This window comes from Anticarsia gemmatalis, chromosome 9, assembly GCF_050436995.1.
Source record: "Anticarsia gemmatalis isolate Benzon Research Colony breed Stoneville strain chromosome 9, ilAntGemm2 primary, whole genome shotgun sequence".
Classification (NCBI taxonomy): Eukaryota; Metazoa; Arthropoda; class Insecta; order Lepidoptera; family Erebidae; genus Anticarsia; species Anticarsia gemmatalis.
The window spans coordinates 781,112-796,885 of record NC_134753.1 but is presented as its reverse complement, the minus strand read 5'-3'; the positions used below and the strand labels follow the sequence as shown (position 1 = coordinate 796,885).

Here is a 15,774-nt window from a genome sequence, read left to right as displayed (position 1 = left end):
ACAGTAGTAATATATTCTATAGTTAATAATTTCAATAATTTCATAATACTATAATTTAGGCTGTAATTTCCAAAAATACTCTGTGTAGCATATGTGTAACAATTTTGTTATAAAATAGCCAAACTTCTTTTTTATAAATATAAAATTATTACAATTTGTTTCCGAACTTAATAACAATTTTGTTAAAAATATGAAATTTTGAAAAATATTTACTTTAAACTGCATATTGCATAAGTTCAGTGACTATAGGCGCAACCCATACTCATCATAGAAGATACTTTTAACAGAAATTTCATTAAATTGTACGATCGCAATTTTTATAAGTCCATACCTTTCGATTACAAAAGGTCTATAATTTCTAAAAAGACCTCCTAAAAATGTATTGTAAATGTTAATTTAGTAGTGTATTTAGCTTGTAAGCCTTCTTTTAGACACACATATCCACATTAGCTCACTGAATAAAAATTAATAAGAAATCTGTTCGCTATCCTCCATAGCGACAGTTTCTAAAGTACACGTAATACTGCCCTTTCTTTGATATAATTAGAAATCGTATTACTATAGAGCCTTAGTATAATATAGCCAATTAAAAAATCAACAATGAAATAAACGACTAGATATAAATAATATAAATAAATATAAAATTGGTAAAACAATAACATTTGACTGATATTCTTGTAAAACATGTTTCTTTACATTTTCCTTTACAAAGCTTAAATAATTAAATAATGCATACTTTTTATTAATAAATAATAATTGATATTATGATCATCTGTCTTGGTTGGTAAATACCTCTTATAACTTTGAAACTTTCGCGTTGCAGGTTTATTATAATAATAGAATACGGGAATCAGTTATCCTGCGCCGAAACGTCAGACATTCCAAGGTAAAATGCGTGTTCGCGTTAATTCCCGTACTCTAATACATTATAAAATACCACCAATATTTATATCGACGTTCAAAAATAAATATTTTCTAAGGGTAAACTAATTTTACCCTCATTTTTAGGGTAAATGAGGAGTAAAATACCTAAAGACAGTGATCATAAGATATATAAATTAACCTATAATTCGTGTAAGTCGCACATTTGACATTAAATAACTGTTAATATTCCAATACCATACTTTTACTACTTAATTCTAATTTGTTAGTAAAACAGTTATAAAACCAGACCTATGCTACATTACATTAAAACCAATACCTAATTATTTATTATTAATTATACTAAGCATTTATATTATCTGTGTAATTTAGACATAATGTCTATGGTATTTCCATAGACTACACATAAACGATATTTGAATTAATAAAACTTGCTTTTTGTCACTTTAACATGGAGCCCTAATGGGTAAAACCTTATCATGGTACTATGTAAAATCCTAGGTTAATGTTCAAAAATCTATTAAAATATGACATTAAATCCGGCTTTACAGTTTTGTGATAAGTATACATTATGGCCGGTTTTACCATTACGAAATAGTAATCATCTAATTTATCAGGTAAAATGTTGACGGATTCTTACATACATTTGCTATCGCTTTATCTTGAGGATAAGTTACCCGACACATATCCGAAACTGGTCTTTAGAGTTCCATGTCAAAATATATAATTGCATACATATCCCGTCACCATAAGGCTTGTTATACACGTACAACAACCACACCACGACGCAGCGACAAAATGGTTGCAAATTGGTAGTATGGTACGTGTAAATTGTATTTCATTTCAATAGGAAAATATGCACCCGACCACGTCGTGGTATAGTTGTGATTTCCACGTGGTTGTGGTACTTCTGAAATAGCCCTTAGATAGACAAATAGACCCAAAACCTGTGATAGAAATACACAAATAAATAATAAAATACGAATATAAGTACATAACAATGAACTTACTTTCGCTCTCGTATGATTGCAATATGTTGGCAACCTTCTTCCGTTTATAACGCATATCTAGAACATTAAGTTGACACGTTAGATTATATTATCATAAGTAAGAATTACTATATAGCCCTAACACTCTTCTTAGTACATGAAATAGTCCGTCCTCTCAGATTTAAAATGGTTATTAACTATTTTAAGATTGATCATTTGTCAAGTCCTGACCAACAGGTTTCATTTATGGTTCCCAGGTTAGTTGTAGTAGAGTTTAAAGTTCAATAGACTCGCCCCCTATTACATGGGACAATAGTAATGTGTATTACATTGTCGTTAAACCAATTTTGTCTTTGATATGGAAACAGTTTTAATTGTTAACTAAAGTTGTTATACAGTAACCATTTTTAGTGCAATCATAATAGCTGACTTCGTGTTCCTAAAAGAAATTATCTTCTTATAAAATATAGATAAAAGTACATAGAAAAGACTGTATAAATTGTATGAAAATTTGGCATAACGGGCGGACTAAAGTTAAGGGAATAGACCTACATAGCTGCCTGCACTCAAACACTGCACTTATACACCTCTCTAATCAAATCTGTATATTAAAAATATAGGCCTAACATCCGCTTCATGTATTCGCACCATAGACTATAATTAACCGTTATTTTATAGGGTTACAAAGACGTTTCAGTTTCAGGCCGTGTTAGAAGTAGACGTTAAGGAGAAATTATCTCTAAGACTTGCATTTGCGCGAAATTTTACATGTTCTTTCTATGCAAATTGGGCTATGTTATACATAGGTGAAAAACTCCGTTATTTAAACAATATTACTGGTTATTTTGAAACTTGCTGCCATCTACGGGCGAGTAGTAGCAGCTAGTCTCATCGAACTCGGACACCGTGGCGTGCGGCGCCACCGCCATGTACAGCGCGTAGTGCTCCGCGTCCGTCAGCTCTAAGTCGTCCTGTAACTTCTTGAATGCATTTGCATCTAGAGCCAACACGCTCTCTGCTACCAGGATAGTGCCTCCGTCGGTAGGAGGCAGGGGACCACTGGCGGGGCGGCGGAGAGATGTCTGAGAAGCCGACTTCTCATTATCATCCCCGTGCAAAGATATATGCGTGATACTATCTGCGTAGCTAAGTCCAGTGCCCGACGCGTTATCTTTCAAAGACGTGTGAGATACGGACGACTTGAACTTAGACGGTCTCTGTCCCGACACACTGCTCACGGAACGTCCGACCGGTTTGCTCTTTTTAGAGTCTTTCTTGCCCTCGGATTTGACGCTCGGCGCGGGAGACTTGTCCTTTCGTCGGAACAGACGCGAGAAGAACGAACGTTTCTTTACCGGCGGTAACGCGGGCTCGCTTTTGGCGACGCTTAGCGGTTTCTCAGTAATCTTTAAGTTGTCGAGATTGCGAGTGACGGGTAATTGACGACCAGGTTTAAGGATACTGTCGACAGAAGTCTGGCTAGTTTTGAAAGGTTCGGTGGAGGCCGCTTTACGTACACGTTTGGGGGGTAGGGGAGGGGCGCGCTCGTCGTCCGTGTCACGTTTCAACGGACTGAACTCTATGATCGGTCCGCGGTAAGTCTGTACTTGGACATCTTCGTAAGACATAGGATCAGGTTCGGAGATCTCCACCGGGTTTTTGAAGGCTAACTGCAAGCTAGTGTACGTGCCGGCATCATTGAAATCCTCTATATCGACACTGTCGTTGTTTAACGAGGTGATATTTTCTAAACGCGTGCGATTTTCCGAGTATATCTCGTCTAGTTCGGCGACCTGGTCGAGGAGTTCGTTGAGGGACTTCTCGTTAGTGTCTACTACGGGCACGTTGCCGTTAACGTCTGTAATGGTGGAGTCTGTGTCGGACACTTGGACACTGGGCGTGTCGGTGGTGGAGGACACAGGTTCAGTGTCGCGTTTGTTGTTGGTGTTGTTGTTGGTGTCGGTGGGGGGCCGCTTGTCCAGCAGCAGCGAGAACAGCGCGAGGTCGGGGAGGGGCTTGCGCGCGGTACCTTGGTAGTCCGGGATGTACTCGAACGGAAGAGAGTTGCTGCGGGCGTTGTCCGTCACTCGCTTCAGCTGGAACCGCACCTGCAAGTTACACATTATTTGTTAATAACTATGAAAAATATAGTTCAACCCTCCGTATCTTAGATACAAAATAAAATTTCGGGTCATAATCAGCTTAGCGTCGTCGAAAGTCGTTCGTCTGTCATTTGGTCAGTCGTGTGACTAACGCAATCATGAAAAAAAGCAAGGTTGATAAATAGTTCCCGCACAAACGACTAGTTTTAATAAGATACCTGTTAAAAGGGCTGTATTTTCTAGCTAGTAGTAGTATATAAATGATATTCTAATATGGTACTAACGGTGACATGGTCGCTGGTGTGCGGGTCCTTGAAGGGCGGGGTCTCGAAGGCGATGGCCACCTGCTTGTGCACCAGGATGAGGTTGGCGGTCTCCTCCCACACCACCGTGTTGTTCTCCTCTAGGAAGAACACTACTACCGTGTCTTCTCTCGTCACCTGCAAATTACAAGTACATTCGTTATTCCAGACTTTGAGATTCACCCAAGATACAGAGTTTATACTCTTTGCCTAAGTTGTTTATAAGAACTAAGAAGTCTTCCGGGACTCAAATAATCGGGAAATAGGTTAGCTTACTCTACAAAAATAAACATAAGTTTAAGTAATCTTTGGCGTGACCATTCTAGATGCCCATTTATAGAATGACCAAATGGCTATACATTTCAGCCGAGAGTTTGTGCTTCTGAGAGCACACACAATGTCGGCTCTGGTTGTTATCATTAACAGTGATTCGCTATATACTATACTATCAACATCAGTGATCTATAAGCGCTAATTTAACCCTTTTGAAAGTACAAGACAATAATAATAGATACAACAAATAATTTTGTATCCACATACCTTCTCACACAGCAGTATAACCTGCGTGCCGCCCCGCGCCGTGCCGGAGCAGTGGCTGGCGCGCATGATGTGCAGGTCGCTCATGGCTTTCTTGTCGAAGATGATGTCGGACACCACGGGCGTGAGCGGCCGCCGACAGCGCCCGTTGGCGTCCGGCAGGAACACTTGGAAGCACAGCCGCACCGCGTTCAGGTCGATGCTCTGTGGGTGCTCCATGTGACTGAAGCCCGCTGGAAGTAGCAGATATATTTGTTTGTATTACATTATAGTCCTTAAGAGATACAAGTTCTGTCGTGAAAAATTACGGTTTGTATAGCGCTACACCTTTCGGTGACAATTTTGTCTACTGAGACAATTTTGCTTATTGATATTTTTCTTTCCTCTATATCAATTTTTACAGGTAGAAAATACGAGAAGCTTATTAGAGATTGACTGTTAAATCATAAACAATTTTTCTCTTTGAGGCTTCAGAAGGCAAGTCTGCGAGTCACATCCATTCGATTCCACGTTTTTTAATAGAAAAAATAGGAGTTAGTTGTTTAGAATAAAAATACCGATAACAAAGTTTTACCTAAGTTTTCTTTTAGTATATTTTAACTTTTGTCGTTGACGAATATATTGCAGAAATCTTTAAGAACAGTTTAAACAATTCTCATATGCAGTTTTCCTCCCAATATTGTCCTTCAGTAATAAAATTGTTACCGTTATAAGGAAACTCAAAGTAATGAGATAAACACAGTTACGTGAAGGAAAACGCATTGAACAACTAACAACGTTAACAGTCGATAATTCTGAGAAACACACAAAAAGTAACATAAGATGATTCATAAGCAAATAGTAAATTACATACATTTGCATTTAACATAATATAATATATCGTATATGAGTGTGGCTGTCCGTTACCTAATAGCTACTCGGGTAGTCTGACATGAACTAGGTGAGTCGATATAGAGTAAAGACAATATTCTGCTACTGTACCACATACGTAACAGGGTAAAAGTGGGCTAAGAAGTAAAGTTTGTACCTATTATAGTTTGACGACAATTTCCTTATCTAACTACTACTTCCGCACTATGATCTATTATGTCGCCGGGTCTTTCTCTTGGGTCGAGAAGCCTCTTAAAGATTCAGCCAAAACTGACTAATTACTTAAATTTATTAAAGTTGCAGCCGAACAAATTGCAGAACAAAATACCGTATTAACTATCCGTGGATTACATAAATATTAATCGTCCCATGTGGGATTGGACGCTGTCATTTGCACAAAACCCCTGCAAAAAGATGCAGTATGAAATTGAAGTTATTAATGGTGTGCAAAGTTACCAACCCGCACTTGGCCAGCGTGGTAAACTCAAGTGGTGAAACAAAACCCTCCCTCATTACGGGAGGAGACCCTTGCCCAGCAGTGGGACATTAATGGATTTAATTTATTTATTAAAGTTTAAGCAGTATGCGATGTAATTAGTTGTATCTTTGTACAAATATTGAGAACATAAATAGCAGGAAAATACTTCATCTAATAAGATAGGGAAAAATGCTGTATGTTAAGAATCTAAGTTGTTTTGTACTATAAAACTGTGTTAATGATGTTTAAATTAAGCGCTTAAGGCATAACGATATGGCTTTTATGCTGTGGGAAATAGAACCAAGCATGACAATGATAAATACGCAAAGTACATTCGAGGTATTTAAATGTATTTAATTTAATAGATAGTATTTTGGAGAGATGAAAACACAGATCTGTTAAGTTTAGTGATCTTTATTACCTGTGCTAAAAGATTGGATAAAGTTCTCTAAACCACCCAAATGTCTTTGACTTTAAATAATAAACAAGTGAAAAGCCTAGTCTTTTCTATTCGTGTGATTATCCCTTTCCAACTTAATGTCGGAAGGCGGACAATCTTTTTAAAAATCAATGTGTTATGACCTAAGAATTATAGGCTTGTAAAAAGTACGTGTTTGTAGCATGGGTGCCCTAAACTCAAATACAATGGTCACTCATCTATCGTTAATTGTGTGAGATCAGCTTTCAAAGCCATATTTGTACTCATTCAAAAATCTGAAGGTACAGTGACCCACATATTAACATTTACATTGATAGACCGTAAACACATCAAATAACAAGGCTTGTCTAATAAAGGAGGTCCGTTAATCAAAACCTCATTACATTTGGTTGTGTGACGTCATCGCTGGCCGGGGTTTCCCCGGGGTCGATTGCACTTTCACTTTGAGCTCTCTGCCTTAACAGTAAACCGGACAAACTACATCTTTATTAAATACTAGATTCTGCCCGCGACTTTGTTTGTGTGAAAAGATTTCCAAGGGTTTTTTTTTTCAATGTTAAAAACTACCTGTGTACAAAATTACTGGACATGTTTAACAAAATAAGCACAGATTAATTGTTGTTATTCTGGCTAAGTAGATAGTGGTTTGGGTTTAGCTCGATTTTTTTATTTTATCGTATTGTTAGCGGTCAACCATTGTCAAAGTTGTTTAAAGCCGCCTGGCTTAAATATAAATTTAAAGGCCTATGATATGGCTTAACGATTAACTTAGTACACAATAACCGGGACTGACTTATTACGTGATCTCTGAAGCACGAAGACACTCAGTTCAAATACCACTACGCGGCCACCCATCTCAAGAATGACCCAACAACGCAACTGGCTATGAGCACCTTTAGCTCAAACACAGTCACTTGCTTTAAAATAATAATAGTGAGCAATATTATAAAGTACATTATTAAAAATGTAAATATATTCAAATACACAGTAATACATTAATTACGACTTTGCATACATTAGATTGAAATGTTTACGCACTCAAAATGCTGCGCATGTCTGTTACTTATTTGAAGTAAACATGGAAACATTGACTTAAATAAATGATAATGTCGATTTGTTGATATAACTTGTAAAATGAATTATGATATTTTTTTTAGTTTGCGTTCACGATTGTAGCACAAGGATAGTGAATGTTGGAATTGCTGCGCAAGAAGTTATGTGTGGAAGTTGTAATAAGTGACTTTTGATAATCAGGAAGCTATGGTTGTATGAAAATCTGATCAGCGCTTCTAGCGAGTTCCGAAGTAAAAAAATCTAGGGGATTGTGAATGTCAATCTCTCTTTACACGTTAGAACAGAAGCTCTATTAAAATCCACATAGATTAGAAGTCTTATTTGTCCGAACTATGCGATTTGAGGCATTAGCTAAGGAGAGTAAACAAAACCGTTAGTTGTAAACCTGACTTATAGACAACAAACAGGGATAATTTTCATTTCTATTAGATTATCCATATGGTGGCCAAAATTTGCAAAATAAATAACCGGTAACAGTCAAATGACCCAATTCCCAAAAAGCATATTTGGTAGATTTTTTCCTGTTTGTAACATTACGTAATATGTTATAATAAATGAAATCAACTCGTCAGTAAACAAATGATGTTTTATCGTAGTTTATTGTTTAAATTTTTCCTTGCATTATGACAAGTAATCTTTAAGAGCTAAGAGGTAAACTGAACTGTAAGTTTACAAGTACTTTAAAAAGAGTTACGCTTAAAAACTAGGTCATTAAGGTTGTAATATTTCTAGCTATAAAACTAACTAAACCAATTACAACTATTTAAATTACAATGACTACATTTCTCTTATTAATCATAGAGCACGTATCAAACGCGCAATAAAGCAAACGATTCATCATTCATATTTTAGGAGCAGACTCTACATAAAAGTATATTACTAATATGAAAACTATTAATATGAAAGAAAAAAGAGTGGAAATTGTTAATCAATTTTACTTCAAATATACAATCTCGGAAGAAACTATGAACCTGATTCCTATAGTCACGTATATAAAACGTACGCGCTCGCAACATTACGAACGACTTCGTACGCGTTCGCACTATAGTGGCATCTCACTCTTTATTTATAACACAAAAAGAGACAGAACTATGTATAAACCACGCTCGCACAACTAAAACATAGGATTTTTAGTCCGCATAGTTAGAAAGAAAAATCATACATTACCTGCTAAACTTCTCAGTAGGTAACGAAACATTATCCACTGTATATGATATAAATGTAGGTGTATACACAACAATTTGTTCTAAATACTTTGACGTGAGTGTGAGATCCAGATATAGAACATAGAATCCCTAATTAATCTATTTGTTACGAGTTTAACGCTGAACGGGAGAACTATAGGCGTGGTTCACACTACCAGACGGTCAAAGTCCAACGTCGAATTTACTTTTCAAAAGAAAATTGAAAGATTTTAACATCATACTCGAAATAGAAAAGCCTTGAGATACTATTAAAGGGCAGTTAACAGTGTTACCGTTTTTCTTTCTTAATTGAACAATGTGTTCAATACTAAAACAATGTCACGGACCAACATCTTTGGATTAGCTTTTTTTTTATTCATTACCAATCGCTGTATCTTTGGAACAATCTACCAATAAATGAACATATACATAGACAAAATTGCTAATGCAAATGCTAAACCGATAGTTTGTAACATCTTCGCATAAGTATGAATTGTTTACAAGGAGGAGTCAGATAACACGAATACTGGCATAATACGTAATTAAGGAAACCGGCACTTAATCTTCCAGGTTTCTCAAATCACTGTGATCGTCACTTTATCTTGAATCTGGACTAAACGGGTTAATAGGTTGGCAGGCCGGGCGCGGTTTATGGGTATTTCTGGCCGCTCAGCTATTTCGAGACCCGCCGTAATACAGGCACTGAACGATTTCCAGACTAAATATAATGGAGTAAGGTTCACTTTTGTAAAGCTGCAGGTATTACCAGGCGTTCAGTCTGCTCTGTTTGCTGATATCAATCAATATTTGCAGCTGTATTGCAGATTGAGATTAAGATACGGTAATGGATAGATATATGATCTTTTACAAGAGGCCTTGAGCATTCCAAGTTATGTATTTTAGCGGAATTTTGAAAAGACGTAAGATTAACCGACTGGAAAATTTTGGGTGATGATATTTTTGTAAATGAATAGTTCTTTTATAAACAGAATTAAGGGTTTCTGGATAAATCTAACCTCAAAATATATTGATTCAAAGAAATAACCATTTTTAAACTTAAAATCATAAAGTGAAACAAGTTAAGCAGTATGTTTATAAAGATAATAATAATATTGAGAACTCATAAAAGTTGTATAATTTAAACAGATTCAAAAATATCATGTAACAGAATTTTGATTTCATCACCGTTCTGAATGTTACAGTGGCGATAGAGTTATGCATGATCATCGTTCTTAACTAATGTAAAGTCTATGATTTATTGATCCATTTCTATAATGTAGTTTGGTATCGTACGGAGGCAACATTCGAATGCATGCTTAATTAAACTGCTAACTTTTGCTTGCAGCACCACTGAGGTGATTTACTTTTAGTGAATGAAAGCAGTCTTTCTTTTTCTTTATGACGTAATCTTTCTACTAATACTAGACCAGTGACAAATTGTGGGGCAGTATTTCTTTCTTATTTAACTGTGGGCAGTAATGGTTTGCTATTGTAATGTTTAAAATTTTGTCGGGAATACATTCTCAAGAGTTGATGAAACCTATGCCACGATTGTTTTTAGAGTGTTATTTAATACTTTTGCCTAGGGGAAATCACGAAAGACGTACACTATTATGACAAATCAAATAACAATAAAAAAATCACCTTTAAATTTCTCACAAAGAGGGTCTTGTATCAATTTCAGCATGAGCAACTATACGACAGTATCGCGAAACGAATACCTAATAAGGACAACTCATAATGATCTAATACGGTCACATCGTTTTAAAATGTGGTGATGTGAATCACCAAATCATACCACTATTAATCAGTATTAATTGAAACAATCTGCTATTGTTCTTGGGTGTTATAACCACATAATATCCATAGTATTGTATCGTTTTAGGTACAGTAAAAAGAAAAACTATTATACATCATTGATTACGACGTCATATTACGACCAGGAATACAAGTTAGGTTAACTATGACGCTTGTTTCCCATTACTCAGTTTTCATTGTTTTTTCTCTGTAGACCTAACTAACCTAACCTTACAATTGAAATGATGAAAAAATATACTACACATAAATATAAAGAAGTATTAGGAAGTATCCTCCACGAATATTGGGTTAAAGTAGTTTGTGCGTTTACCTGTAGGTAATACGAGTAGTTCCTAACTTTAACTTTAAAATAATCAGCGAACAAATCACTCAACTCACAATCAAACTTCGTGAGGATTACATTCTATTCATCTAATAAGATAGCATATTCCAATCTCAAGTGTGGATTTAAGTCGTCACCCCCTTTTTATTCCGGGAGAAGACCCATATCGGAACAGGTTTTATCTAGGGAATCCTTTACAAGTTTATTTGACCAACTAGTTGGCAGAAGCTAGCTAGCTATTGATAATTATGGTATACAAGTGCAGAGCCTATATTTAGTACGGCGATGTCTTGAGCCGGAACTATAGGCCTTACCTAACAACTTTCTCAACAGCGCGAGCGCAACACACCTAGATTATGTGTCAATTGATTAGTTTTTCTACCCGTTTTACCTCAGGATCCGGGATATAAATTTTACTTGATCTAGTATAATATCACACACTTTAATTGCTTTACTTTACATTATCGGGAAAAGGAACAACTTTTAATTGATGGTTATAGTAGTAAAGTATGAAGAGCGAATAGTTTTGTATGTTTTTTTTTTTATAAGTTTTTTAAATATTTTCTTGTTTGTTATATAGTCATAGTTATAGAACTTGAATCGTTTAATTAGTCTTAATTTTTCACAGTTAAACCTCTGCACTAATCGGGCAAAATTTCGAAAATTTCATGTCGCGGAAAAAGGTGACACCATTTAGTTTTCATAAAAACCACGTAGATGTAAGTAATGAGCATAAAAGTATTATAAACAAATTGCAGTTCTAGGTTTCGATCGAGTGTTGATACAACTGATTCTTTGTGTACATTAATGACGTCACAACTGAAAAAGAGGGTTATTTATTTAACACGGATGTCTTAATTTAATAACCATAAAGTTTAAAACGATGCACTCGACTGATTTCGAGTAGGTATTTCAATTCTTAGTAATAAATTTTCCTGAATTCGTACAGCACGTAGCACTTCTACTCCATACGGTGTTTATGGAAAATGGCTGAATGTGCAGAAAAGAGAATTTACCTTGACATTTTTCCTTACTTACGTTTGAGTATTATGTGGAAGCCAACGGTTCAATTAAACTCTTGGAAGTTTCGAGAGAATGAAGAGGAAGATAACTACTATATAGAAAGGTGTATTAACAAATTGGGGCAACAGCACTACAAGTAGCCGGGAAGAAGTTACAAAAAAAATCTCGATCATAAGTTCCGAACGGGGGGATTGCCGTCCCCTATAGGACGTTGAAGTTGTTTGTTGGAGCGGTCGTGGATCCAAAAACAAATGGATAATAACAAAATTTGTATAACTAATGTAAAAGGTGCGCTGGGTTTAATTTTCTTTGTACAGGGGAAAATAGTACGAAGGTTGGGAGCCTATGTTTTAGACAGATGTTGTTCCAGCAGTTTCCTTTAATCTCTGACAAAAATTACTTTAAAATTCAGTTAAAGTTGTCAAGTTTATTTATTTATTTGTTTTCTAACTCGAAATGATCCGACTCGTATTTTATTCCATCTTCCAAGCAATAAAACTGGAAACCGAATCTATTGTTGTCATTTATAAACTATTTAACGTGGAATTTAAGACGCATTTCAGCCATATGAAACAAGCTATTTTTATTAGTTCCGCATTCGTTGGCAAATGGCTTCACAAGCGATTTCATAGGGAACGTTGTAGCATTGACAGATTTAGAATCGTTTGGAAATGGCTAGCTGAACTGACATTAACGAATTGATGCATTTATTTTACAATGTCTCGCCAAATATAAATACTCATAGCTATTTCCTAAAAATACATATTGGATTATCTAATGGATATAAATGGAAACGCCGGGAGAGGGCGCCCTAGAAAGACATAAACAGATCACATCGGCGATGTCTTGAAAAAAAGTCAGGTGCGTACTATACGTAACCGGAGGCCCTGTACGACAGGATGTAAACATGTGAGTGAGGAAGGGAAGTTTTTAAAGATCGTACAATGTGGCGTTCTTTAGGCCCGGTCCCAAAACCTTTAGGATAAACAGTAGCCTATGTCTTATTCTAGGTCTTCAGCTACTTGCATACTAAATTTCATCGTAATCGATCGAGAAGTATTTGCTTGAAAGAGTAACAAACATCCATACATACTCACAAACTTTCGCATTCATAATATTAGTAGGATACAAGGAAAACTGACCCAATGGCACGTAGGGTCCAAAAAACCCCAGTTGTCCTAGCAACACAAATTGACCCAGTGGTCATCGATCACGGTATTTCCTGGGGTCTGAGACATTGAACAGTGGCGACATAAAGGAGTCATCGGCCGGCCTTGAACACTGAACAACACAGTTCCTTACTGACGCTTGTTTAATGAATGGACCGTAGCGGTAGAGTGCTTTATGTTAAATAGAAATATGGCTTGTTAAAGACTTTAAAGGACTTATTGGTTGTTGAAAACTTTTTTATCGTTAGTATTTTTTCATTTTAAGTTGCACATACTTAGTATAAACATTTATAAGTTTTTCAAAGGAATTATTTGTTTGTTGCCAGGTCGTTTTTGTTAACTTTGTTCTTGCATCTTTTTTTAAGATTTTACTAGTACTACTAGAAATTTAGTACTAGCCTGGTATTAACTCCAGCGGTTAACCTCAAACCTTATTCTTATTATAGGAACGGAGATGTCCGTGATAAGGACAATAGGTCGTATTGAACCTCACATTTTTTTCATTTTTCGCTGCCTTAAGCCTTTATAGCTTTAATACCTGACATTAATAAGCCTACATTTTCATATGACAAGCGGCATTTCAGATTTTATACGCAACTTCTATCGTATCTATGTCTGAACTAGGTATTTCTTTTTATAGCAGTTATTTAAAAGATCACTGACATTTTAAACAAAGATCAATCAATGTGTGTATTAGTATCAATGCTTACTTGTGTTAGTGCTGAGAGGAAAAACACAGGAAGTAATCTAAATTGTCACCTCTATAAATAGAGGGTTTTGAGAGTGAGTGACAACAAGCGCACGCAATTTGACGCTACGTTACCGGTTTAAGACGCATATTGAGATAGGTCATTTGTTTCAATACGCCATGGTATCGTTATATAAATTAGTGGAAGCGCTCATAGCCAGTTGTGCTTAACGGTCGGTAAACGATATGTGGGTTAAGCAACCGTTTGCACGGTCATTCTATAGATGGGTGACCGCATAGTGGTATTATCGGTCAAATATACTGTCCAACATTTGCACCTTAAGTTATAAAACCGTGCCTTTCAAGGAGAAAATAATTTTGTCCCACAACCTACATTATTTAGAGAAGAGATTTTTTTTCCATCTAAATAATTTTTCACATCTTGTGCATATTTCTTTAAACAAAATCTGCCTTTATATGATATCTTACTAGAAAAAAATATTCCGATCATTGTATACTGTCAAAAGTTAGACCCGACCTCAAAATCTTAAACGTTCCTAAAGGAGTCACATGAATTATATAATCATCATCATCATCATCATCATCATCATCATCATCATCATCATCATCATCATCATCATCATCATCATCATCATCATCATCATCATCATCATCATCATCATCATCATCATCATCATCATCATCATCATCATCACCATCATCATAAATGTTTACTTACTTCTAAAAGGGTCCACCCTAAGTCCTTGCCTCATGCGCAGAGCTTCAGCGATGTCGCGTCTCTTCACGCACTGGATGCCGAGGTTCTTGAACTGGTACTCGTTAGACTCCTCCGTGATGCGTGTGGGTATCGTGCACACGCCCTGGTTGCAACGCTCCCGACCCACCAGGTTGTGAGGGTGCGGCCTGCACAACAATTTAAAATGTTTTATGTAGGGATGATTTTACTAGCCTCTACAGACTTATCACATAACTCAGTTGACTACTAGTGAACGTCAAATTGATGGTCACTATTCAGTACATTGCTGCTTTGACGTAAGGTGTTTATCACTATAATCTAAGCAAGAATACAATGCAAAAGAAACTAATATTGTACAGATTTTAGGAGTGTAAATCGAATATAGGAATGTTAGTAAAGACCGTATCAAGTAAAATTCTTTGGTGTTTGCCTGTCCATGTGAGAAAAAGACGTGATAAAATGTATGTAAAAAGTATTTACATGCTTCTCTATGAACTGGAAGGAAAGAATACATTGTATTATCTGAACAGTTAAATGTACCTTTTGGATATTTCTACTAGTAGGTATAAGCATCATTGCGATTCAGTATTCAATAAGCCAATTGTCTCCTAGTCCGTTGTCATGTTACGTTAACAGGTGTAAAATTACACTACACATCGTTTCGTAATGAAAACTGTTTTACTCGGGGATTTCCCTACTCCACGTAAAACTTAACTATCACAATGACAAGTTTTTGTTTCATGACGAATGTAAAACATTTGTTGTATAATTGAGTCATGGCGGAAAAGCTGGCATGTGGTCTAGTGTCAATGAATTTAGTTATTATTGTGCTAGTTAGAACATTTTGGAGCTAGGACGGAGTCTTCTTTCTCAATTCAGGAGGAGCCCCTTGCCCAGTAGTGTAATGGGTTGGATTCATGATTAGACGAAGATAGACGGAGTTTCTCAAGGGTCAAGATTGTTGTGTGTACGAATTAATATTCGCTTCAGGCAAATTAGAATATCTTTCTTCCCCCCTTCTAAACCTATCTGTTTATTAGAGATAATTATCACTAGCTCAAACGGAAAAGGAAAACGTCATGAGTAAACTACATATTTCTATGAAAAAGAAAACAAATGTTTATTGGCATATTATATTAC

General features: G+C 36.0%; 2 protein-coding genes across 6 annotated transcripts in view; both read right to left on the bottom strand.

The window, feature by feature from the left end:
- Positions 1-15,774, bottom strand: part of LOC142975589 (transcription factor p65-like) — a 60,365-nt gene that overhangs the window by 5,941 nt on the left and 38,650 nt on the right. For all 5 annotated transcript variants that reach the window (XM_076118531.1, XM_076118532.1, XM_076118530.1 and 2 more), the window contains exons 5-9: positions 14,617-14,801; positions 4,816-5,045; positions 4,258-4,413; positions 3,901-3,979; positions 1,893-1,949 (exon numbers count right to left, since the gene is read on the bottom strand). In XM_076118531.1, the coding sequence (XP_075974646.1) occupies positions 1,893-1,949; positions 3,901-3,979; positions 4,258-4,413; positions 4,816-5,045; positions 14,617-14,801 (707 nt within the window). The remainder of the gene's footprint in view (positions 1-1,892; positions 1,950-3,900; positions 3,980-4,257; positions 4,414-4,815; positions 5,046-14,616; positions 14,802-15,774) is intronic.
- LOC142975221 (embryonic polarity protein dorsal-like) lies at positions 1,956-3,895 on the bottom strand (the record flags this gene model as incomplete). Its single annotated transcript, XM_076117951.1, has 1 exon — positions 1,956-3,895. A coding segment is annotated over one exon (1,191 nt), but the record flags the coding sequence as incomplete, so codon positions are not given.